The sequence below is a fragment of the Tursiops truncatus genome, chromosome 1, assembly GCF_011762595.2.
Source record: "Tursiops truncatus isolate mTurTru1 chromosome 1, mTurTru1.mat.Y, whole genome shotgun sequence".
Classification (NCBI taxonomy): Eukaryota; Metazoa; Chordata; class Mammalia; order Artiodactyla; family Delphinidae; genus Tursiops; species Tursiops truncatus.
Genome location: NC_047034.1, coordinates 108,843,841 through 108,868,941, shown reverse-complemented (window position 1 = coordinate 108,868,941; position 25,101 = coordinate 108,843,841). Strand labels below are relative to the sequence as shown.

The 25,101-nt window shown below is 39.3% G+C and overlaps 1 protein-coding gene and 1 long non-coding RNA gene across 5 annotated transcripts in view; one reads left to right on the top strand and one right to left on the bottom strand.

Annotated features, from left to right (window-relative positions):
* The window catches only part of LOC141275717 (uncharacterized), an 87,001-nt gene that overhangs the window by 39,227 nt on the left and 22,673 nt on the right, over positions 1 to 25,101 (top strand). For 2 of the 3 annotated variants that reach the window (XR_012323965.1, XR_012323964.1), the window contains exons 2-3: positions 20,815 to 20,901; positions 21,545 to 21,618. This is a non-coding gene — a long non-coding RNA (uncharacterized lncRNA). The remainder of the gene's footprint in view (positions 1 to 20,814; positions 20,902 to 21,544; positions 21,619 to 25,101) is intronic. The other variant, XR_012323966.1, reaches the window with a different exon arrangement.
* COL24A1 (collagen type XXIV alpha 1 chain) overlaps positions 13,061 to 25,101 on the bottom strand; it is a 392,639-nt gene continuing 380,598 nt past the window's right edge. For both annotated transcript variants that reach the window (XM_073787806.1, XM_073787804.1), the window contains 3 exons: positions 20,141 to 20,250; positions 17,372 to 17,587; positions 13,061 to 14,438 (listed from right to left, as the gene is read on the bottom strand). In XM_073787806.1, the coding sequence (XP_073643907.1) occupies positions 14,292 to 14,438; positions 17,372 to 17,587; positions 20,141 to 20,250 (473 nt within the window). In that variant the 3' untranslated portion in view covers positions 13,061 to 14,291. The remainder of the gene's footprint in view (positions 14,439 to 17,371; positions 17,588 to 20,140; positions 20,251 to 25,101) is intronic.

The following is a 25,101-nucleotide window of genomic DNA, read 5'->3' as shown; positions in this document are numbered from 1 at the left end:
TCCCTCTTGCGTCTCCCTCCCTCCCACCCTCCCTATCCCACCCCTCCAGGCTGTCACAAAGCACCAAGCCAATATCCCTGTGCCATGTGGCTGCTTCCAACTAGCTATCCACCTCACTACGCTTGTTAGTGTGTACATGTCCATGACTCTCTCTCGCCCTGTCACAGCTCACCCCTTCCCCTCCCCATAACCTCAAGTCCGTTCTCTAGGAGGTCTGCGTCTTCACTCCTGCCTTACCCCTAGGTTCTTCATGACATTTTTTTTTTCTTAAATTCCATATATATGTGTTAGCATACGGTATTTGTCTTTTTCTTTCTGACTTACTTCACTCTGTATGACAGACTCTAGGTCTATCCACCTCATTACAAATAGCTCAATTTCGTTTCTTTTTATGGCTGAGTAATATTCCATTGTATATATGTGCCACATCTTCTTTATCCATTCATCCGATGATGGGCACTTAGGTTGTTTCCATCTCCGGGCTATTGTAAATAGAGCTGCAATGAACACTTTGGTACATGACTCTTTTTGAATTTCGGTTTTCTCAGGGTATATGCCCAGTAGTGGGATTGCTGGGTCATATGGTAGTTCTATTTGTAGCTTTTTAAGGAACCTCCATACTGTTCTCCATAGTGGCTGAACCAATTCACATTCCCACCAGCAGTGCAAGAGGGTTCCCTTTTCTCCACACCCTCTCCAGCATTTATTGTTTCTAGATTTTCTGATGATGGCCATTCTGACTGGTGTGAGATGATATCTCATTGTAGTTTTGATTTGCATTTCTCTAATGATTAATGATGTTGAGCATTCTTTCATGTGTTTGTTGGCAGTCTGTGTATCTTCTTTGGAGAAATGTCTATTTAGGTCTTCTGCCCATTTTTGGATTGGGTTGTTTGTTTTTTTGTTATTGAGCTGCATGAGCTGCTTGTAAATTTTGGAGATTAATCCTTTGTCGGTTACTTCATTTGCAAATATTTTCTCCCATTCTGAGGGTTGTCTTTGGGTCTTGTTTACCGTTTCCTTTGCTGTGGAAAAGCTTTTAAGTTTCATTAGGTCCCATTTGTTTATTTTTGTTTTTATTTCCATTACTCTAGGAGGTGGGTCAGAAAGGATCTTGCTGTGATTTATGTCATAGAGTGGTCTGCCTATGTTTCCTCTAAGAGTTTGATAGTTTCTGGCCTTATATTTAGGTCTTTAATCCATTTTGAGCTTATTTTTGTGTATGGTGTTAGGGAGTGATCTAATCTCATACTTTTACATGTACCTGTCCAGTTTTCCCAGCACCACTTATTGAAGAGGCTGTCCTTTCTCCACTGTACATTCCTGCCACCTTTATCAAAGATAAGGTGTCCATATGTGCATGGGTTTATCTCTGGGCTTTCTATCCTGTTCCATTGATCTATCTTTCTGTTTTTGTGCCAGTACCATACTGTCTTGATAACTGTAGCTTTGTAGTATAGTCTGAAGTCAGGGAGCCTGATTCCTCCAGTTCCTTTTTTCGTTCTCAAGATTGCTTTGGCTATTCGGGGTCTTTTGTGTTTCCATACAAATTGCAAAATTTTTTGTTCTAGTTCTGTGAAAAATGCCAGTGGTAGTTTGATAGGGATTGCATTGTATCTATAGATTGCTTTGGGTAGTAGAGTCATTTTCACAATGTTGATTCTTCCAATCCAAGAACATGGTATATCTCTCCATCTATTTGTATCATCTTTAATTTCTTTCATCAGTGTCTTATAATTTTCTGCATACAGGTCTTTTGTCTCCTTAGGTAGGTTTATTCCTAGATATTTTATTCTTTTTGTTGCAGTGGTAAATGGGAGTGTTTTCTTGATTTCACTTTCAGATTTTTCATCATTAGTATATAGGAATGCCAGAGATTTCTGTGCATTAATTTTGTATCCTGCCACTTTACCAAATTCATTGATTAGCTCTAGTAGTTTTCTGGTAGCATCTTTAGGATTCTCGATGTATAGGATCATGTCATCTGCAAACAGTGACAGCTTTACTTCTTCTTTTTCGATTTGGATTCCTTTTATTTCCTTTTCTTCTCTGATTGCTGTGGCTAAAACTTCCAAAACTATGTTGAATAAGAGTGGTGAGAGTGGGCAACCTTGTCTTGTTCCTGATCTTAGTGGAAATGCTTTCAGTTTTTCACCATTGAGGATGATGTTTGCTGTGGGCTTGTCATATATGGCCTTTATTATGTTGAGGAAAGTTCCCTCTATGCCTACTTTCTGCAGGGTTTTTATCATAAATGGGTGTTGAATTTTGTCAAAAGCTTTCTCTGCATCTATTGAGATGATCATATGGTTTTTCTCCTTCAATTTGTTAATATGGTTTATCACATTGATAGATTTGCGTATATTGAAGAATCCTTGCATTCCTGGAATAAACCCCACTTGATCATGGTAAATGATCCTTTTAATGTGCTGTTGGATTCTGTTTGCTAGTATTTTGTTGAGGATTTTTGCATCTATGTTCATCAGTGATATTGGCCTGTAGTTTTCTTTCTTTGTGACATCCTTGTCTGGTTTTGGTATCAAGGTGATGGTGGCCTCGTAGAAGGAGTTTGGGAGTGTTCCTCCCTCTGCTATATTTTGGAAGAGTTTGAGAAGGATAGGTGTTAGCTCTTCTCTAAATGTTTGATAGAATTCGCCTGTGAAGCCATCTGGTCCTGGGCTTTTCTTTGTTGGAAGATTTTTAATCACAGTTTCAATTTCAGTGCTTGTGATTGGTCTGTTCATATTTTCTATTTCTTCCTGATTCAGTCTTGGCAGGTTGTGCATTTCTAAGAATTTGTCCATTTCTTCCAGATTGTCCATATTATTGGCATAGAGTTGCTTGTAGTAATCTCTCATGATCTCTTTTATTTCTGCAGTGTCAGTTGTTACTTCTCCTTTTTCATTTCTAATTCTATTGATTTGAGTCTTCTCCCTTTTTTTCTTGATGAGTCTGGCTAGTGGTTTATCTATTTTGTTTATCTTCTCAAAGAACCAGCTTTTAGTTTTATTGATCTTTGCTATTGTTTCCTTCATTTCTTTTTCATTTATTTCTGATCTGATCTTTATGATTTCTTTCCTTCTGCTAGCTTTGGGGTTTTTTTGTTCTTCTTTCTCTAATTGCTTGAGGTGCAAGGTTAGGTTGTTTATTCTAGATGTTTCCTGCTTCTTAAGGTGGGCTTGTATTGCTATAAACTTCCCCCTTAGAATTGCTTTTGCTGCATCCCACAAGTTTTGGGTCGTTGTGTCTCCATTGTCATTTGTTTCTAGGTATTTTTTGATTTCCTCTTTGACATCTTCAGTGATCACTTCATTATTAAGTAATGTATTGTTTAGCCTCCATGTGTTTGTATTTTTTACAGATCTTTTCCTGTAATTGATATCTAGTCTCATGGCATTGTGGTCAGAAAAGATACTTGATACAATTTCAATTTTCTTAAATTTACCAAGGCTTGATTTGTGACCCAAGATATGATATATCCTGGAGAATGTTCCATGAGCACTTGAGAAAAATGTGTATTCTGTTGTTTTTGGATGGAGTGTCCTATAAATATCAATTAAGTCCATCTTGTTTAATGTATCATTTAAAGCTTGTGTTTCCTTATTTATTTTCATTTTGGATGATCTGTCCATGGGTGAAATTGGAGTGTTTAAGTCCCCTACTATGAATGTATTACTGTCGATTTCCCCTTTTATGGCTGTTAGTATTTGCCTTATGTATTGAGGTGCTCCTATGTTGGGTGCATAAATATTTACAATTGTTATATCTTCTTCTTGGATCGATCCCTTGATCATTATGTAGTGTCCTTCTTTGTCTCTTTTAATAGTCCTTATTTTAAAGTCTATTTTGTCTGATATGAGAATTGCTACTCCAGCTTTCTTTTGGTTTCCATTTGCATGGAATATCTTTTTCCATCCCCTCACTTTCAGTCTGTATGTGTCTCTAGGTCTGAAGTGGGTCTCTTGTAGACAGCATATATATGGGTCTTGTTTTTGTATCCATTCAGCTAATCTGTGTCTTTTGGTGGGAGCATTTAGTCCATTTACATTTAAGGTAATTATCGATATGTATGTTCCTATTCCCATTTTCTAAATTGTTTTGGGTTCGTTATTATAGGTCTTTTCCTTCTCTTGTGTTTCTTGCCTAGAGAAGATCCTTTAGCATTTGTTGTAAAGCTGGTTTGGTGGTGCTGAACTCTCTCAGCTTTTGCTTGTCTGTAAAGGTTTTAATTTCTCCATCAAATCTGAATGAGATCCTTGCTGGGTAGAGTAGTCTTGGCTGCAGGTTTTTCTCCTTCATCACTTTCAGTATGTCCTGCCACTCCCTTCTGGCTTGTAGGGTTTCTGCTGAGAGATCAGCTGTTAACCTTATGGGGATTCCCTTATGTGTTATTTGTTGTTTTTCCCTTGCTGCTTTTAATATGCTTTCTTTGTATTTAATTTTTGACAGTTTGATTAATATGTGTCTTGGCGTATTTCTCCTTGTATTTATCCTGTATGGGACTCTCTGTGCTTCCTGGACTTGATTAACTATTTCCTTTCACATATTAGGGAAGTTTTCAACTATAATCTCTTCAAATATCTTCTCAGTCCCTTTCTTTTTCTCTTCTTCTTCTGGAACCCCTATAATTTGAATGTTGGTGCGTTTAATGTTGTCCCAGAGGTCTCTGAGACTGTCCTCAGTTCTTTTCATTCTTTTTTCTTTATTCTGCTCTGCAGTAGTTATTTCCACTATTTTATCTTCCAGGTCACTTATCCGTTCTTCTGCCTCAGTTATTCTGCTATTGATCCCATCTAGAGTATTTTTAATTTCATTTATTGTGTTGTTCATCGTTGCTTGTTTCATCTTTAGTTCTTCTAGGTCCTTGTTAACTGATTCTTGCATTTTGTCCATTCTATTGTCCATTCTATCTCCAAGATTTCGGATCATCCTTACTATCATTATTCTGAATTCTTTTTCAGGTAAGCTGCCTATTTCCTCTTCATTTGTTAGGTCTGGTGCATTTTTATCTTGCTCCTTTATCTGCTGTGTGTTTTTCTGTCTTCTCATTTTGCTTATCCTACTGTGTTTGGGGTCTCCTTTTTGCAGGCTGCAGGTTCGTAGTTCCTGCTGTTTTTGATGTCTGTCCCCAGTGGCTAAGGTTGGTTCAGTGGGTTGTGTAGGTTTCCTGGTGGAGGGGACTAGTGCCTGTGTTGTGGTGGATGAGGCTGGATCTTGCCTCTCTAGTGGGCAGGTTCACGTCTGGTGGTGTGTTTGGGGTGTCTGTGGCCTTATTATTATTTTAGGCAGCCTCTCTGCTAATGGGTGGGGTTGTGTTCCTGTCTTGCTAGTTGTTTGGCATAGGTTGTCCAGCACTGTGGCTTGCTGGTCGTTGAGTGAAGCTGGGTGCTGGTGTTAAGATGGAGGTCTCTGGGAGATTTTCGCCGTTTGATATTATGTGGATCTGGGAGGTCTCTTGTTGACCAGTGTCCTGAAGTTGGCTCTCCTACCTCAGAGGCAGAGCCCTGACTCCTAGGCTGGAGCACCAAGAGCTTTTCATCCACACGGCTCAGAATAAAAGGGAGAAAAAGTAGAGGGAATTAGTAGAAGTATGAGGAAAGAAAGAAGGAAAGGAGGGAAGGAAGGGAGGAAGAAAGAAAGAAAGAAGCAAAGAAGGAAATAAGGCAAGAAGGAAAGAAAGGAGGGAGGGAGGGAGGAAGGAAGGAAGGAGGGAAAGAAGGAAAAAAGACAGAAAGAAAGAAGATACAGTAAAAATAAAATAATGTATAATAAAATTATTGAATTAAAAAATTCTTATTTAGAGAAAAAAAAAAGGGACGGATAGAACCTTAGGACAAATGTTGGAAGCAAAGCTATACAGACAAACTCTTACACAGAAGCATACACATACACCCTCACTAAAAGAGGTAAAGGGGGAAAAATCATAAATCTTGCTGTCAGAGACCACCTCCTCAATTTGGGATGATTCGTTGTCTAAAGGAGGGAAGGAAGGAAAGAAAGAAAGAAAGAACGAAGGTAAAGTACAATAACGTTATTAAAATTAAAATTGATTATTAAGAAAAAAAATTTTTTAAAAAAACCATGGACGGATAGAACCCTAGGACAAATGGTGGAAGCAAGACTATACAGACAAGATCTAACACAGAAGCATACACATATACATTCACAAAAAGAGGAAAAGGGAAAAAAATCATAGATCTTGCTCCTAAAGTCCACTTCCTTAATTTGGGATGATTGGTTGTCTATTCAGGTATTCCACAGATGCAGGGTATATCAAGTTGATTGTGGAGCTTTAATCCGCTGCTTCTGAGGCTGCTGGGAGAGATTTCCCTTTCTCTTCTTTGTTCTCACAGCTCCCAGGGGCTCAGCTTTGGATTTGGCCCTGCCTCTGCGTGTAGGTCGCTGGAGGGCGTCTGTTTTTTGCTCAGACAGGGCGGGGTTAAAAGAGCCGCTGATTCGGGGGCTCTGGCGTACTCAGGCCGGCGGGGAGGGAGGGGCACGGAGTGCGGGGCGGGCCTGCGGTGGCAAAGGCCGGCGTGACTTTGCACCAGCCTGAGGCCCGCTGTGCGTTCTCCCGGGGAAGTTGTCCCTGGATCCCGGGAACCTGGCAGTGGCGGGCTGCATAGGCTCCGCGGAAGAGGGGTGTGGAGAGTGACCTGTGCTCGCACACAGGCCCCTCGGTGGCGGCAGCAGCAGCCTTATCGTCTCCCGCCCGTCTCTGGGGTCCGCGCTTTCAGCCGCGGCTCGCGCCCGTCTCTGGGGTCCGCGCTTTTAGCCGCGGCTCGCGCCCGTCTCTGGGGTTCGCGCTTTTAGCCGCGGCTCGCGCCCGTCTCTGGAGCTCCTTTAAGCAGCGTTCTTAAACCCCTCTCCTCACGCACCAGGAAACAAAGAGGGAAGAAAAAGTCTCTTGCCTCTTCGGCAGGTGCAGAGTTTTCCCCGGACTCCCAGCTAGCCGTGGTGCACTAACCCCTTCAGGCTATGTTCAAGCCGCCAACCCCAGTCCTCTCCCTGCATTCCGTCCGAAACCTAAACCCGGGCCTCAGAGCCTCAGCTCGCAGCCCCGCCCGCCCCGGCGGGTGAGCATACAAGCCTCTCGGGCTGGTGAGTGCCGGTCGGCACCGATCCTCTGTGCGGGAATCTCCCCGCTTTGCCCTCCGCACCCGTTGCTGTGCACTCCTCCGCGGCTCCAAAGCTCCCCCCTCCGCCCCTCGCAGTCTCCGCCCGCGAAGGGGCTTCCTAGTGTGTGGAAACTTTTCCTCCTTCACAGCTCCCTCCCACTGGTGCAGGTGCCGTCCCTATTCTTTTGTCTCTTTTTTCTTTTTTTTTCTTTTGCCCTACCCAGGTACGTGGGGAGTTTCTTGCCTTTTGGGAGGTCTGAGGTCTTCTGCCAGCGTTCAGTAGGTGTTCTGTAGGAGTTGTTCCATGTGTAGATGTATTTCTGGTGTATCTGTGGGGAGGAAGGTGATCTCCGCGTCTTACTCTTCCGCCATCTTCAAGGTCCCCTCTAGTTACTTTTTACAGTAATCTGCATTTCTGTTGATGGCCTTCCTTAATTCCTTCAGTATTTTCATTATCTCCTTTTTGAACTCTGCGTCTGTTAGACTGAAGAGGTCTGTTTCATTGTTCTTTCAGGGGAATTCTCTTGATCTTTTAATTGGGAGTGGTTCATCTGCTTCTTAGAAGGATATAAATATTTAGATTTCTCTTGCACTATGAGTTTAGGAGAAACACTTATCTACTGTGGTCTTGGAGGGCTGTTTTATGTGGCATCGTCCCCGTGTAGCCTGTGTGGGTTGACTATTTTTTTGTGTGTGAGGACTGCTTTTCGTATGAATGCTGCTGCCTCTTTCCTCAGTGTATGCTGGTCGTTATCCCCTGGATAAGAAGTGTGACTGGCGTTGTGATGACTAGAGCCTGCACTGGATATTGAGTGGGACCTCCTGTTGGCTCTGTGGTTGTCACTGCCCTGTCAGGGGCAGGGTCTGCTCCCTAGTTGTTGGAGTAGAAGCCCGCAGATACATTTCTGAGCTGTATTTCTGATCTGCAGTGTGAGGTAGGTGGGATTAGAGTACTCCCACTAAGAGAAGCTGCTGAGTATTCCTCCGCCAGAGCTGTTCACCAGTGAGTATCCTCTGCTGTGTCACCTTTCACCTATTGTGTGGGCTCACAGAGGACACTGTTGTTGGACTGCCATTGGCCCTGCCTGAACTGTGGAAATTCTGGCAATCAGCCCTGGGTGTCTTTCAGGCGTTGTTTTCACAAGGCCACCAGCACAGATTCACTGAAGTCAGGTCCCAGGACTGCAGTAGTTGTGCACCTGGACCTGCTCTGGGAGCTATGGAGGCAGCTGAGACCCTGGCCTGGCCCAGCCCCCGTGTGCACATGCCCACAAAGCCCACAGCTGTGAAGGCCAGACCTGTCCCAGCTGCGGGAGCACCCATTGTCTGTTCAGGTGTCTCACAGGTGCTGAATTTACAAAGCTGGCGGCAGAGGTGTAAATCCATGGCTCATGCAGCCACAGGAAGAGATTTCAGCCCTTCATCCTAAGTTGCATGGCTCAGCTCTAGTTTCAGCTTCACGTCTGCATATGGGGAACCTGCTGGTGTCTGCTCCCAGGGCCTGCTGAGGCAGCGCGTGGCGTGGGAGCCGGCTGAGGTGGTGGCTGGGGTGCACTCCCTTGGAGCCCACGGAGGCGGGAGCCCGCGCATAGAGAAGGAGGCTGTAATGGCAGCCCCGCCCCTCCCTTTGCATGCCACTTAACAATGGCGCTTTGCTTCTGTGGCAGGCCTGTGCTTCTTACGTGAACACACCCAGTTGCGGCTGTACCACACTCCAGACCCTTCAGGCTGTCTCAGTGCAGCCAGCAGCCAGCCCCTCCCCGTGTCTATCCTCTAAATCCCGAGTTCCAGCACCCGCCCCCGCCCATACTAGCAGCTGCGTGTCTCAGACTGGGGCGTTCAGGGCAGTGGAACGGACTTGTCTGTGTAGGTCTGTAGGCCTCTCTTTCTTCTGCCTACCACAAACTGGTTGTTGCGGCCTCCTCTGAGCCTCTGAAGTTTCTTTTCTGTCGCGGCTGATCTCCCCGCTGGTGAGGGGCCTTCCTAGGGTGTGGGAACTTCTCTCCTTTCAGCTCCCTCCCAGGGACACAGGTCCCATCTCGCTTCCTCTTTTTTTTTTTTCCTTTTGTCCTTCCCAGTTACCTGGAGCTCTTTCTTGTCCTTCCAGGTGTTTGAGGTCTTCTGCTCGTGTTCACTAGGTGTTCTTTGAGAATTGTTACCTTTGTAGATGTATTTTTGATGTATTTGTGGGAGGAGGTGAGTTCCCTGTCCTACTACTCCACCATCTTGAGCCCCTAAAGTTTTTTCTTTTCTAATGGATGAGGGAGATCTTTATCCCTTAATGAAGAATGTCTTTTTCATGAAACTGGATTTCCAGTGTTTGCTTCAAGAAGTGAGAAGTTTTCTTGATTCCAACTCTAAATTTGTCCTGAACTAGATACCCAGCAAAATCAAATTATTTTTAGTGGATTGTCAGTGAGATTATTTTTTGTACTTGTGTGCAGTCCTAAAATTTCCCCGCTAGGTACAGCCAAGATGATAGTTTGGACTCCCTGCCAGTTGCTCTTCTCTACAGAGGTGCCATTTGTCTAATCTGGCTTAGAATTATACCAGGACTCTGAATCCAAAGCACACAGATTGCATAATTGTGTACCTAGGCTTAGGTGACAATGACTTCATCGTACTTACCATAGCCAATTACTGTGTAGGTCAGAGTGAAAAGTTATGCTTTAATAGGACAGAGCACTATACATTGAAGGCTTAGCTTAACACTTATTTTTGAAACTGCTAGTCTTGTGTGAGAGGGCCAAACTCATACGTTTTGGTCAGAAAGTGAGGTTTGCCAGAGTGCCTGCTTCCAAACACGTGTTCCTACTGCTCAAATCATTTCTTTGCCATTAGTGGCATTCGCTCTCTTGCTTATTGCAAAGTTACCAAATGAGAAAACCACCTTTTTGCTTCCTACAGAAAGAACTACATTTCTGTTTCATTCCAGGTAAGATAGTGTGATGGTTCATTTTATGTGTCAGTTTGACTGGTCACAGGGTGACCAGGTTAAAATTTATTTCTGGGTGTGTCTGACAGGGTGTTTCTGGATGGGAGTAGGATTTCAACCAGTAGATTTGGTAAAGTAAAATGCTGCCTCCATGTGTGTGGGCATTACCCAGTCCGTGGAGGGCCTGAGTAGAAATGGCAAAGGAAGGAGGAATTTGCCCCTCTTTGCTTTCTGTCTGCATGCTTGAGTTGGGACATCTCATCTTCTGTAGCCCCCAGACTGGGTTTTAAACCATTGGTTCTCAGCCCTTCAGACTTAAATGCATTACCCCACTGGCTTTCCTGGGTTTCTAGCTTGCAGGTTGTGGGACATCTCAGCTTCCAGAATCATGTGAGCCAATTCATCATAATAAATCTCCATATAATATATATAATTAATATATTATTAATATATTAACTTTAATATAATTTTAATTACAATTTAAGTATTTAATATATTCATATTAAATATAGTATATATTTAAAACATGTTTTATTATGTAATGTTATATGTATATTATATATATTAAATCTATATCTTTATATCTGTCTAGTCATCTCTCATCAATTTATCTGTTATCTGTCATTTGTCTATCTCTCCTACTGTTTCTATTTCTCTGGAGAACCCCTAACTAATATAGATTTTTACTTTTATTGTCCCCATTTTACAGTGAAGAAACTGGGGCAATGAAGAATATATAATACACGCAAAGTCACATAGCTTACCCTCAGAGTACTCTTAAAACACCAGACTATACTGCATATAAATAAGTTGATTAAAATTTGCTTTAAATTTAATATTTCAGGAACAAAACAAACACAAAGTAAGGAATTTCTGTTTTATATATATTTCCTAAATGATACCTAGGATACCTAGGAAATTCATTTATGTCTGTGATATAAGTTTTTTTTGGGGGGGAGGGTAAACAGAAGGTACAGCATATGAACTGAAACTAGAGTATAAACTATGGGTTCTTTCATTTAGAATCAGTCTTGGCTCCTTTTAAAAAACATTTGTGTTTCTCAAGCAGGAAATCAGACATCTTTGCCATAGCTCCATTTAAAAAATTGTGGTAAAGTATACAGCATAAAATTGGTCATTTTAATCATTTTAAGTGTACAATTCAGTTGCAGTAAGCGTATTCAAATTGATGTGCAACCATCATTACCACCCATCTCCAGAACTTTGTAATCATTCCAAACAGAAACTCTATATTCATTAAAAAACAACAATTCCTCATTCCTACCCCACTCAGCCTCTGGTAACCTCTATTGTATTTTTGGTTTATGAATTTGTCTGTTCTTGGTACTTCCTATAAGTGGAATCATACAGTATTTTCCCTTTTGGTCTGGCTTATTTCACATAGCATAACGTTTTCAAGGTACATCAATGTTGGAGCATATATCAGAATTTCATTCCTTTTTAAGGTTGAATAATAGTCCACTGTATGTACCTACCATATTTTATCATATCATCTGTTGATGCACATTGGGGTTGTTTCTACCTTTTGGCTCTTCTGAATAATACCTCTGTGAACACTGGTATACAAGTATCTGTTTGAGTCCCTTCTTTCAATTCTTTTGGGTATATATGTGAAGTAGACTTACTGGGTCATATATGGTAATTCTATCTTTAACTTTTGAGGAGCTGCCAAACTATTTTCCACAGTGGCTATACCATAATACATTCCCACCAGCAATGTATAAGGGTTCCAATTTCTCCATATCTTCACCAGCGCTTGTTATTTTCCTCTTTTGGGGGGGATGGTAATAGCCGTCTTAATGGGTACAAAGTGGTATCTAACTATGGTTTTGATTTGTACCTAATGACTAGTGATGTTGAGCATCTTTTCATTTGTTGGCCATTGTATATCTTCTTCAGAGAAATGTCTGTTAAGTCTTTTGCCCATTTTTATTTATTTATTTATAATTTTGGCTGCACCGGGTCTTAGTTGTGGCACGCGGGATCTTCGTTGCAGCATGCGGACTCTTAGTTGTGGCATGTATGTGGGATCTAGTTCCCTGACCAGGTATTGAACCCAGGCCCCCTGCATTGGGAGCATGGAGTCTTACCTGTGGGACCACCAGGGAAGGACCACCAGGGAAGTCCCTTGCCCATTTTTAAATTGGGTTGCTTGGGGTTTTTTTTTGTTTTTTGTGTGGGGTTTTAAGAGTTCTTCATATATTTTGGATATTAATCCCTTATCGAACATAAAATATGCAAATATTTTCTCCCATTCAGTGTGATGTCTTTTCACTCTCTTGATAGTGTCCCTTTGATGCACAGAAGTTTTAAATTTTGCTGTAGTCCAATTTATTGTTTTCATTTGTTGAATGTCCTTTTGGTGTCAGCTCCAAGAAATCATTGCCAAATCTAATGTCATGAAGCCTTTCACCTAAGTTTTCTTTTAAGAGTTTTATCTCTTACATTTAGGACTTTGATCCATTTTAAGTGTTTTTTTAAATTTTTGATATTATTCCAAATGTGGGTTACAGTAATAGTTTTCATCATTTTGAGTCAGTTTTTGTGTATGATGTAAGATAAGGGTCCAACTTCATTCTTTTGCATGTGGATATCCAGTTTTCCCAGAACTATTTGTTGAAAAAACTGTACTTTTTCCACTGAAGAATGGTCTTGGCACCCTTGTTGGAAATCAGTAGACCATATATGAGAGAGTTTATTTCTGTGCCATGACCTCATTTTGTACAAGTAGGAAATAGGCCCTATAATCCTTTTATAGGTATGCAATAGGTACTTTCTGGTAATGTAATATACAGTACAGAAGGTCTATGCCAGAAGGGCTATCATATATAATAAAAGGATATGGTAAAAAAAGAAGAAAAACAAATACCACCAAAAAATATTTTAAAGCACATTTTTATTATAGATAGGCAAGTGTGGTTTGCTGTGGCTAATAGTATGTTTATAATGGATGTACATGCTTTTCTATATACCAAAAGGTATAATATTTTTCTTTTAATACTTAACTAACAAACACTTCTCTGACAACAAGGAAAGTCTGAACTTGCTGAGCCTATTTTAAATAGCAAAGGACTGTTTTTGTTTTCCTGAATGTTACTTTAAAGACTGGTAAATTGAATCCTTTTAGGTCCCAACACATTAAATTTAAGAACAGTGAAAGAAAATCAATGAATAATTACAAAAACATGTAATTTCTATGAAGCAGAAATATAAAGTTTTTATAATTTAAAACATCAGCAATTTCAAAAGATTTGCTGAATTAATTAGAACTTTACAAAATATATATACACAAAATATCATCCCAGATGATCATGGATTTTTAAAAATAGTATATCACAACCCCTAAACTCTAACCCAAACCTACTACTGGATGTAGCTGGCCTACAATTTTTTACAGCAATTTAAAAATAAAACAGTTAAAAAAAACCCTCCCAATTCTCTTGTGCTTAAGCACCGGTTACAGTGTGCTGGCTTTGATTCTAATATCCACAAAGAGAATTTTAAAATAAAACAAGGACTTCACATAAATAATGTTTTACTTGTTATTATTAAGTATGTGACCAAACAAATTAAAATAAGTACTAACAACCAAAATATATCTTGATGTAACCAGTACATACACTCTTAAAGAATGACAAAGACGAATAAAGAAATAGTCTATGAAAGCCACAAGCACCTTGTTTTAGAAAGAGCATCAAGCAACACAAAAAGGCAACATGTAAGAGGTAGTGTATCACCGGCTAAGATGTATATGCCCACTGGGGACCTGAATACAGCTTAGTATTTGGGAAAATAAGACATATCAGACTGTGGCTTGCAATTTTTAGACAGAAGCATCGCACGTTTGGGAGCATTAGCCAGTATTGCTCCATAGTGCTTTGCGTCTCCAGCTGTCTAATGGGTACTTTGCTCTCAGACAGTCAAAAAATATAGAATATCCTGAAGAATTCCATGTTTATAAATGTTCAGTTCTAGGGAATTCTCTAAGAAAGCTCAGATCAATATAATTTTTTAAAGAATTAAATACTTAATAGTCCTTTAAAAAATGCCTCGTCTCCTTCTTAGGAGGAAGTCTTTTCTTCCTGAGATTCTTTAAGATTTAGCCAATGCTTTATTCCATGCATTTCATAATATCCAATAGTACCTTTCTGTCTATATTTTTCCCTCTGCAGCAATTACCTGGCCAACAGCATGAATTCTGAACTAATTCAGAGACTTTAGAGAAAGCATACAGAACTGCTTTCAATGTAGGACTTCCGTTCAGTTTTGAGATGAGGAAGTTTTTGTACTTCAATTACTGGAAGTTGATTAGGGTCCTGGGTGTGAAAAAGGAATTTTGCTTTATGCCAGCTGCCATCTTGAATCTGTAAAATAAGAATGAAATGCTTTAATCTGTAATTAATTGTTTCATTAGCAGCAGACAGTGTCCTTCATAGACAATGTAGACTTATTTTAAGGATTAGAAATAATGAACAGAAAGTGCCTAGAACAATGCCTGGCACAGAGTAAATGCTCAAAAAACGGTAACAATTACTATGAATAATTGAAAATATGTGCTTATTCCTTTCTCTAAATGGCATTGTGTGTTCTGATTTTTCTTTTGAGGGTTTCTGCTTCTGTTGTCTGTGGATCATTGGACCAGATATGAATTTAAAAACTGCACTATTCCTAATATGAGTAATACCCATCTGTTTTGTGTTCCTTTATTTGGGAGTGATGTTTCAGGATGGGCATTTTTCTTGGATGAAAGGGAATGAGCTAGCTCAACCTCTCTGTACTTTAGGCAGGAAATAAGCAGAATCACTTCAGTAGAAGTAAATTATAATTACATTGAATCATCTTTTAGGTTTCTTTTTTTCCATTCTGTGGTTACTGTTTATATAGTTTCTTTCATTCCTCTCTTCCTTTCCTTCTAGGCCTTTCTGTTTCTCTTTATTACTTATGCTCTTTTGTTTCTGGTAAATTCTGTTATGGATCAAAAACTGTTACATGATTAAGATTCAAGAAGACAAAATAGAGAAACACAGTTGACTAGTTTTGTGAAGCTTTTTAAACAGGAGTTTATTCATTTACTCATTCACAGAATTATCATGGTATAAATTTTAAAGTTTGAAGGAGCTTTAGAAATTATCTAAACTATAAATTCCATTTTATGTTAAGGCAATTGAAGCTCACAGAAGATAAATTACCAAAGTCACAAGCTTGGTATAATAACTAGAATAGAGTTCCCTGTGTAAGACACTGTCAGATTAACTTCATTAAATCTCAAACAATATGTGTTGAACACTAAGTACATTTGGCACAGTTGAATAAGATGTAATCCTTCATTTCCTTACAGTGCTTGGAAAATATAAAGATGAATAAATTAGTTCTGGCTTCTGAATTCTAGCAACTTATAAATTTAGTTGGGGAGAGGAGAAACAGCCATAATATAAGACTGTATATGATAAATGCAACATAAATAATGTTGACAATGAGTGCTAAGTCCCTCATTTCCAACTGGAAGTGTCAGGGAAAGCTTTGTGAATTCAGAATTTAAGATGGGCCTTAAAGTTTGCCTACAATTTCCACTTGGTTAGAGGGGTAGAGAACGGCACTTCAGAGAAAGGGAATGACCTGAATAGAAAAAAACAAAAAGTTGGAAAAGTAGAATGTGGTTGTGAAAATAAGCCTAGCATGGGGTTTAGGTGCACAGATTTTGACTTGGAACAGATTTTGATAGAAACCCAAGTAGAGCTATTCTCTTCACATATAAAATGGGAAGAATAAAAACCTACCTCACAGTATTGTGTGGATTAAATGAGTCTTCAGTTAAAAGTCCCTAGTAGTGTAGCATGGCATTGACTTTGGACCTGTACACACCTGGGGTTGATTTCTTGCTCCTCTGCTAATTAGCTGTATGACCTTGAACAAGTTACTTAACCTCTGTGCCTTCACTTTCTTACCTATAAAATGATACTAATAGGAACTTCTTCACAAAGCTGTTATAATTAAATAATGTATGCAGTACATGGTACCTGTCATCTAATAAGTCTCCAATAATTAGTAGTAGGAATTGTTGTTTTTGTTATTATTATTATAAATAGATCAGGTGGACCACACTTTAGGGTACACAGTCAGTGAAAGGTAGAAAGGTAGGTTTGGGGCCTGACTATTCTAACTGCTGAATAAAGAGCTGATGAGTTTTGATTGTGTCTCAGAGATAGTAGTGAGTCACTAAAAGTTTCAGGACAAAATTGTGAAAGTTAAATTAATTTGTTGGTAATATTGATTGATCTCTTCACCTATAGAGAGTGAGCTGTATACTTCTGTTTGCTTATGATTTTTCAAATACCCAAGAGCTGTTTATCTGAAAATGAAATGTGAAAAGGTAAAGCACCCTAGAAATGGTAAGAGATCCTAAATCATGGGCTTCATAGTACACCAGAACAGGAAACCGAGCTACTTAAAGAAATTAGGATGTATGTAAAGGGGACAACCCTATACTATATAACAGGAGTCAGCAAACTCTTCTGTAAAGGGTTAGATAATAAATGTTTTAGGTTTTGTGGGCCATACAGTCTCTGTCACACTTGCTCAACTCAGCCACTGTAGTGTGATAACAGCCCTAGATAATAAACAAACGAATGAGTGTGGCTGTGTTCCAGTAGCATATATGTACGAAGACGAGTGCTGGGCTAGATTTGGTCCGTGGATTATAGTTTGCGACACCTACTCCACAACGTAATGTTTTAAAATTATAGACTCTTCACTATTATTTAATTTTAATAGGAAAAATGGGCTGTGATTCAAATACAGATTTGTAGGGTCAGTCAATCTGCCATTATGCCCATTATTTGGTAGCAGGTATAGGGACTGACAAAATGAAATAAAGCTGACTTGCCTCTATAACCTGCCTTCCATGATGTAATGAGATGCAGAATCACAGTGCTAAAAATATAGGAAAGAAATCATTTGTCTATATGCCCTATCTGCCATCTGTCTATCTATCCATCCATCCATCGATCTATGATATAATTATTTCATATGGGGAATAAAAATTAAATTTATGTATTAACACCTGTTTTGCATATAAAACTTCACGGATGAACAATGGGTGTGACAAAAGTTGATATGATATAAGCAAATAATTGACTCTGAAAAATGTACGGTTATTACACATCAGGCACGTTAAAACTTACTACCCTTCTGTATCTGTGGTTTGCAATTAAAGTCTTACTCATTATATTAATTTTATATAGTTTTATCAATTTTACGTTAGTTATATTGAACAATTCTAAAAGTGCCATTCCCTTACCTTGCAGTCATCTGAAAGCACTTTAGGTTCAAGTAGAGTGTTTTCTTCGAAAATCTGGCTATTCCATCCCTTGAAACCAATAGTCAATCCTGAGCCACTTGTCTGAGCACTTGTCCACACTGGAGTGTTTAGACAATGAATGGTGATGATATGGGTGGCTTCTGAGCTCAGTAAATGAAGGAAGTTCATCTGGACTTTTCCAACTCCAAACTCCAACTAATGTCATTGAAACAATATGCAAGTTATAAGATATGGCAATTGAAAGCCTTACAGTTTGGGGAAACCTGAAGAAAGTCTTTGACAGGCCAGGGGTGGGGCAGGGGGGAATCCCTGATTTATAGCATTTTCTGATTTCCACCCCTATGGTGGGAGTTGTAAATACTCCCACCATGGCTGGTTTTAGGCTATCAAGGTAGTGTCATTAAACATGGAGTTCACAAGAGACATTAATAATAGGCTCTCCTGAGCAGTATGAGCTGGCTTTAGCATACTACTAGGCTACTAGATATGAACAACAAAAAAAAAGGAGATACTTTGCATAATGTTATTTAAGATGCATTAATAATTTGTTGTTGATTATTGCTTAAAATTTTTTCATAAAAATCTGAAATTCTGTCTATACTTTCATTTGAAGATTTATTTTTGAGTTTCCAAAGATAAGTTAAAAGTTGTATTAATAAATTGATTAATTTTAACTATGAGAGCCTTTACAGACAAAGACAGAATCTTAGTCTTTGTGTTGCCAGCCCCTAATGCAGTTCAGTCATACAGTGAGTCATCAGTAAATGTTTATTGCATGAATGAATGAATGCGTGAGCAAGTATTTACTAATAAAGTGAACGATATAGGGCAACACTGGAGCAAGGAAGTATGACTGCACGTTTTCTAGGCTTGAACAAGGAAACAGATTTTTCTATAGCTTTAGACATCATCATCATCACCATCATTATTATTTTAGCATTATTCAAGCATGGGGATGGTCATAACATAAATGAATAGAAGTAGTTCCTACTGAGGAATTTATGTTAATCTCCAAACACAAAAATCAGAGAAATATCAGTTATGAGGTAACAGAGAAGGAAAAAAAATAAAATGACAACAAAAAAGCAAAACTTCAGGGAAAGAGAGGAAAGGCAAAGGAAGAGTATAAAGATGAAAACATGGAAGGATCATCATGAGGAATATTAGAGCTGAAGTAATTCAAATTCCTTCATTTTGCAGATGAGAACCACAAACCTGTGACGTATGTAGCCTTTCTGAGCTTTAGTTTCTTTGTTGGTAAAGCTGGGTATAACCCCGACATGACAGGGTTGTTATGAGGATGTGAGGTGCCCACTGTCATTTAGCTAGCACAGCACCTGGCACAGAGTGGGCTCTCTGGTGGCTCACAGCATCATTCCCCAGGTTTGTAGGGGAAAAGAAATTAGAATCCAGGTTCCAGATTGCAAGTCTGCTGTTCTTTCCACTACCTGCGCAGTCTTTCTCAGGTTGCGTTTATGGATAGGAGAGATGGGAGAATTGATTCAGCCAAGGAAAGAACTGGAGTGCAGCTCCTTCATTTGATCCTGTCTTCTTTGCACACCAGTCTCCCCTTTTCTTCCACGATAATCCAAATAAAAATCCTGGGCTGGGGCTTCCCTGGTGGCGCAGTGGTTGAGAGTCTGCCTGCCGATGCAGGGGACACGGGTGCGTGCCCTGGTCTGGGAAGATCCCACGTGCCGCGGAGCCTGCGCGTCCGGAGCCTGTGCTCCGCAACGGGAGAGGCCACAACAGTGAGAGGCCCACGTACCGCAAAAAAAAAAAAAAAAAAAATCCTGGGCTAAACCCAGGGGAGTGAGGATGATCGTGCATAGTTTGGAAGCAGGACGATCATGCTGCTCCTCATTAGTTCCACAGATCCCATAGGAACATAAGAATCCGCCCCTCCTCTGCTTTGGGTAACAGTGGTGAATGGCTATTGAGATGAGCTGGTGAAACACCCTAGTTAACGAAGGGGAGCGTTTTAGGAGGAGAGGGCAGTCTAATGATAAGCAGCTGGGAGGGACTGACACACTGCATATTTTAGCTGCTGCCTTTCTGTGGTGGACAAAACACACAATAGGTCCGTGTATCAGTTCTTTGTCAATGAGAAAAGTTCTTGGGAAGGCCAAGGTAGTTTAACCAGAAAAAGAAAGAAATGCAGTTTTAGTTTCTTCAGTACATGTTGTAGGTAGAACTAAGCTTTAGGGTTTAGAAATGCTTGGTATAATATCCAGTGTTACATACCAAACTAACTTTCATTCATTCTAAACATTTGGTTTATAGAATTATGCTTGTAAGAAATTTTAAATAATATCCAGTGGATGTTTAGGAGAGGTTTTTTTTTGTGCCCAGTCACCAAAAATAGCAAGCTTTGTGGTGAAATTCCTCTTTTAATCATGATGATGTCTTTTTCAGTAAAACTTAAGGTAACTGATTACTGAGTACAAACACTGCAGCTGTTTGGGAGTTTTCTAATGAATGCATGTGCATAAAAACATATGTTTTACATTTTTAAAAGGAATTTAAAAAGCATAGTCAGTAGAGTAAGCCAAGCTAAGCCAGTCATAAAAATACATAATCAAAATGTCAAGATTTAACAGGATTATTTTTTAAAAACAAAAAATTTCTTCCTCATATATGGTAGAGAATATCTTGCTTCCATTCATAAAACTCATAGTTATTTAAAATGAAAGAATTTTTAAAATCACTGTTTACTGATAGTGGGCAAGTACTAAATTCAAAACGTACCTTTGTCACAGAGACAGGAGATAAACATGTCTGACCACCAGCACTGAAATTGCAGAAAACCTCAATGGCATCTGAAGGGCATCCAAGATTTGGATCAATCCAGTATTTTCCTATTAATTTATTGTAAAACATAAAGATATTTAAATGCCATGCTAAAATATATTTGAACTATCCTTACAGATCATCATGATACTTTCAATATATTTTTTCACGCTTTTTCCTTTTAAAAAACTTAGATTATAAAGATATTTACATTTAGTCAAAGAATGAAAGCTGCAAGCATTATGTAAAACCAATACTGAAAATACTGTATTTTTCACGTACCTATCAATTTAAGGGCATTTTATAATTTTAATAAAAAATAACCGAATGGCTGAATCTGTTGCTTCATTCTATAGATAAGCGCAGCAACTTTAAGTGAATTGTCTAAAGTTACATAGTTAATAGAAAAGTTGAAATTAATATAGGATATATGTGTATTTTTGTTCTATGTCATTACAGAGCTTAAAAATGAATATATATATTTAAAAAACAGAAACAACTTCTTCAGTCTCCCTGAGGAAAAACATATCTTTATGTGTAATATTGATAATTAAAATAAAAGGAATAAACATTTTTTTGTTTCCAGAAGAGAAATGTGCAATTAAATGGTTATTTTTGTGCTTTCTTTTCAGATCTGTAAGTGGAAAAAACTGAAATCTCTACAGCCAGTGTAAGCCTGCCAACCTTTGCCTCCATTGAGTGCCCAGGAGAATCAAATGGTGTGTAAAAGACTTCAAGACATATTCAGACTGAAAAGTACTGGGCTAGCGTCTTAATTCCGGAATAACAGGCTCAGAATACTGAAATAGCACCTTATTCTAAACGCAAAGGGCAGGAATTTTTGAATGAGATGGCCCTGCCTTCTTGCATTAAAAAGGCAAGACAATCAAACAGTCTTTGTAAAATGTCATTTTCTATAATAGGTAGAAATCCTTGTTTGTTCCATTCCTATCCCACAGCAAAGATTCCTCCAGCTCATCCTGGGCTTCACCTGGTGTATCATTTTAGACTTCCACAACATCCTCGACTATTCTCCCCTCTACTATTCTACTAATTCTTCAAAGGGAAGACTTGTTGAATTGGTACTTCCAAGAGTAGGGGACTGTCACAGACAGTCCAGATAGCTGGACTCCATCCCAAGAGTTGCTGAATCATTAAATCTGGGATGGGGCTTGAGAATCTGCATCTAATTCTGGTCCACGGACTATATCTGGAGAATCACTGATCTATTGAAATATGGAAGAAAGGGGTGAAAAAGATCCTAATACCACCTCCATCCTGTTTTTTCCCATTTCCTCAGAATGTTGAACATTTTGTAGTTTGTAGAAATTATAGCTGGGTTTTTGTTTTTTTTTAAACCAGGATCTGATCCAGGCTTACAGTCATATCTTGATTCATCATCTCTTCTCTTTCAAGAAATAGTTTCCTACTACTATGTGAGTGAATATATTCTTTATAAAACGTTTTCCTTCAAGCAAGGTCTCATTGTTACATGGGGTGGAATGCTTTGAATTCAGGCATTATGTTGTACAATGGTGAACTGGTAGGGGCTTCGTATTTTTTTCAGGGTATGCTGAGCTACAGATAAAGCACTATATCGTAATACGTCTTTTATAGGCCTAAATGCTCTAACTCCAAATTGGCTCTCTTCTGAGAACACTGCTTCCCCTGCAGCTCTTTCAAGTTCTGCCACAGCCTCTGTAGCATTGTGCCTGGGTGGGGAAGGGATCTTTCTTGCTCCTCGTTGCCACTTTCAGACCGTTCTCCCCACTTTCTCCCTAAAAACACTCCGTGGTACAATTGCTGTCATTGCACTATGTCACCTGTTACCTCTTCCTGTTGCTATCACCAAATTTATTTCTTTGATGATTCTAGCTATCACTTTCAGAAAATCTATTTATAACCTAATTCTTGGTGATTTTCACATCCACATGGTTGATATTTGCAATACCGACTTCTCAGTGCCTCGAACTCTCTCCCACCAACGTTTTTGTACCCTTCTCCTGTCCTGTTTACTTTAATCATTAACTTATAAGGCCATACCCTAGTTTTTGTTATTACCTACAGCTAGATCTCCTCCATGATTTCACCTCTTTTCTCATTCCAGCTCATTCCCTCTAGTGTTCTGACCCTAATAATTCTTTGATCTCATTAGGACCTACTATCCATTGATACTACCACTTTTTCATTGTCCTTCGTAATCATGTGTTCACTTCTCTTCCTGCCTAGCTTAAAACCCACAGTCCTTTGCTATGATCATTTCCTTAGAGACTTCCTTAACATTCTTGCCCTGCCTCACTTCATTGTGCTTGTCTTATAAAATCCCAGTCCTGCATAAATCCAGTTTTGTGCCTAATCTGTGCCTGTACCTGCACAACTAAATGTGCCTAGAGAAAAACACAACTCTGCTGACTGGCCTCACTTTAAATTTAAATGTTTGAAAGGCTGCCAGACAGTACTACTATGTTTCCCTAGTTCATTTCCTCTGTCACTTTCATAGTTAACCATTTGAAACCTCTTCCTATCCTCTCAAGTTAACTATACCTTTCCTTCATTCTTATTCTTGACTGATAACCTTTCAGTTTCACTGAGACAACTAAAGCAAACTGAAGGAAACTTACATAAGCTCCCTTTATGACCTTTACCCATCTATCTGTACTAGCACACATGTATTCTGCCTTCTCTCTCATTATTGTGAATAAACCGTGTTCCTAAATAAGGTTTACCTTGTCCGTTAAACCTTCCATTTCAAATTTTTCCTCTCTTATTTTTTCTTTCGAGTCAGCTTCTGTTGTCTGCTGTTTCTGCCAGTTCTCATTTCGTGGTGTTTTGTCAGCTTGTGTGCTTAGTTACCATTGATTGTGTGCTGGGCACTATATTTGAAAAATTATTTGTGGAAATAATTTGAGCCCTAGGATGATATTATCTTTCATAGAAGAGTTTTGTTTGTTTCTATCAGGTATGAGGGGCTACTAGCAGTCTGCAATCATCTTAATCCAAGTTCACAGTTTGAGATTTTCTGAGCCATCTTGACGATGTGAAGCTAGGCTGCAATCTGTACGAATATCTTTTCTTTCCGTTTACTTTTACTCTTAAAGTGGAGCCCTTTGAAAGCCTAAGTCCCCACCTTTTGTGGACTTCAGATTCCAACCTTTGACCAAAAGCACTACTCAGTTTCTGAACACACCCAGGGCAAAAGTAGCTCTAAGTATGTGTTCATCTCTCTGCTGTCTTTTTCAGAATATTGGCTTGAAAGTCCCTCACTACTTTGTCAGTATTTGATGCTTTTAACTTAATTTTCAAAACGTTTCGTCAGGCAAATTGAATTACCTGCTTCATTAATGGGAGTGGAAACTCTCCAGCTCCACCATTTTCTCTGAAAACCTGATACAGTTTTAACTGCTACCATTCCTCTAAACCGCTCTTGCGAATATCATCAAAGACCTTCCCGTTACTAAATCTAGTAGCCTTTCTCAGTCTTCACCTAACTTGACATCGACCCAGCAGATCGCCTGCTCCTCAGGCAAACATTTTCTTCACTCCACATTCATCTAGTTCTCCTCTTATCTCAGTGATAGCTTCTTCTTAGTCTTCTTCGCTAGTTCCCCCTCAACTCCCTGACCTCTGTAAACATTGGAGAGCTCTAAGGCACAGTTTTTAGAACTCTTCTCTTTTCTTTATTTATCTGTTCTTTAGATAGCCTTAAACAGTCTCAGGGCATTGGATACTGTTTATATGCAAGTGACTTCATAAATTTTACCCCTAGCCAGGACCTCACACTCCTGAGTAGCCAATGACCTACTTGACATCCTTACTTGAATGCCTAACAGACATCTCAAATTAAATACATCCAAAACCGAACTCCTGATCTTGTCTCCAAACTTGCTTCTCTATCTCTTTTGACAGCAATTCCACTCTTCTAGTCCCTTAGTCAAAAATCTTAGAGTCATCCTTTATCATTCTATTTCTCTCATAACCCACATCCGAATTACCAACAAAAAACTGCTGGCTCTACCTTAAAACATATCCAAAGATTTGACCATTTCTTATCACTTCCCCACCACCAACTCTAGTCCAAGCCATCATCATCTCTTACTGGATTATTTCAATAGTCTTCTCAATGTCTCCTTCTACCCTGTCCTCATATTTGCAGTACAACACCCAGAGTAACATTTTAAAAATTTAAGTCAAGTCACGTCATTCCTTTGCTCAGAATCTTCCCGAGGCTTCCCATCTTATTCAGTAAAAGCTGGAGTCTTTTGAGTAATCTATAAGATCCTGTATAATCTGGTTTCTTGACATCTTTCTGACTTCATTTCCTACCATTCTTCCCCTTATGCACTTTCTTCCAGTCACGTTGGCCTTCTTGCTAATAGTAGAACATGCTAAGTACACGCTCAGGTTCAAGGGCCTTGCGTTTGTTCTTTCTTCCTGGAAAGCTCTTTCCCCAGATTTCCTGTGGCTTGTTCCCTCACCTCCTTCTGATATTGCTCAAATGTCACTTTCTCAGAGATGCTTCATCTACCTACTCTGTTTACCACTTCACCCCCCACCCTACTTTCTGTCATATCCCCTCTTCCCTGCTGTTTTGTGTTTCTCTACTGCACTTACAATCTCCTAGTGATGAAAGTATTTTTGGGCATAAAGACCTTTCTGATACCTTACGAGCCATACCACTTAGCTATTTCTCCTATGAGGAAGGCAGACCTTGAATTAGATTTCAGTAATTTGTATGTCCTGTAGTGTCTTTGTTCCTTTCAGTTCTATAGAATTGCATTTTTATACCCTCAAATATGGGAAAGAATCAAATTTGAATTATTGTAGGCAGCTATAACTGTAAATATTATTTGTTTTTGTGATAATCTAGGGCAGGAAATATCTATAGAAGTTAAGCATTTTATTAATATAAATAAAATGAA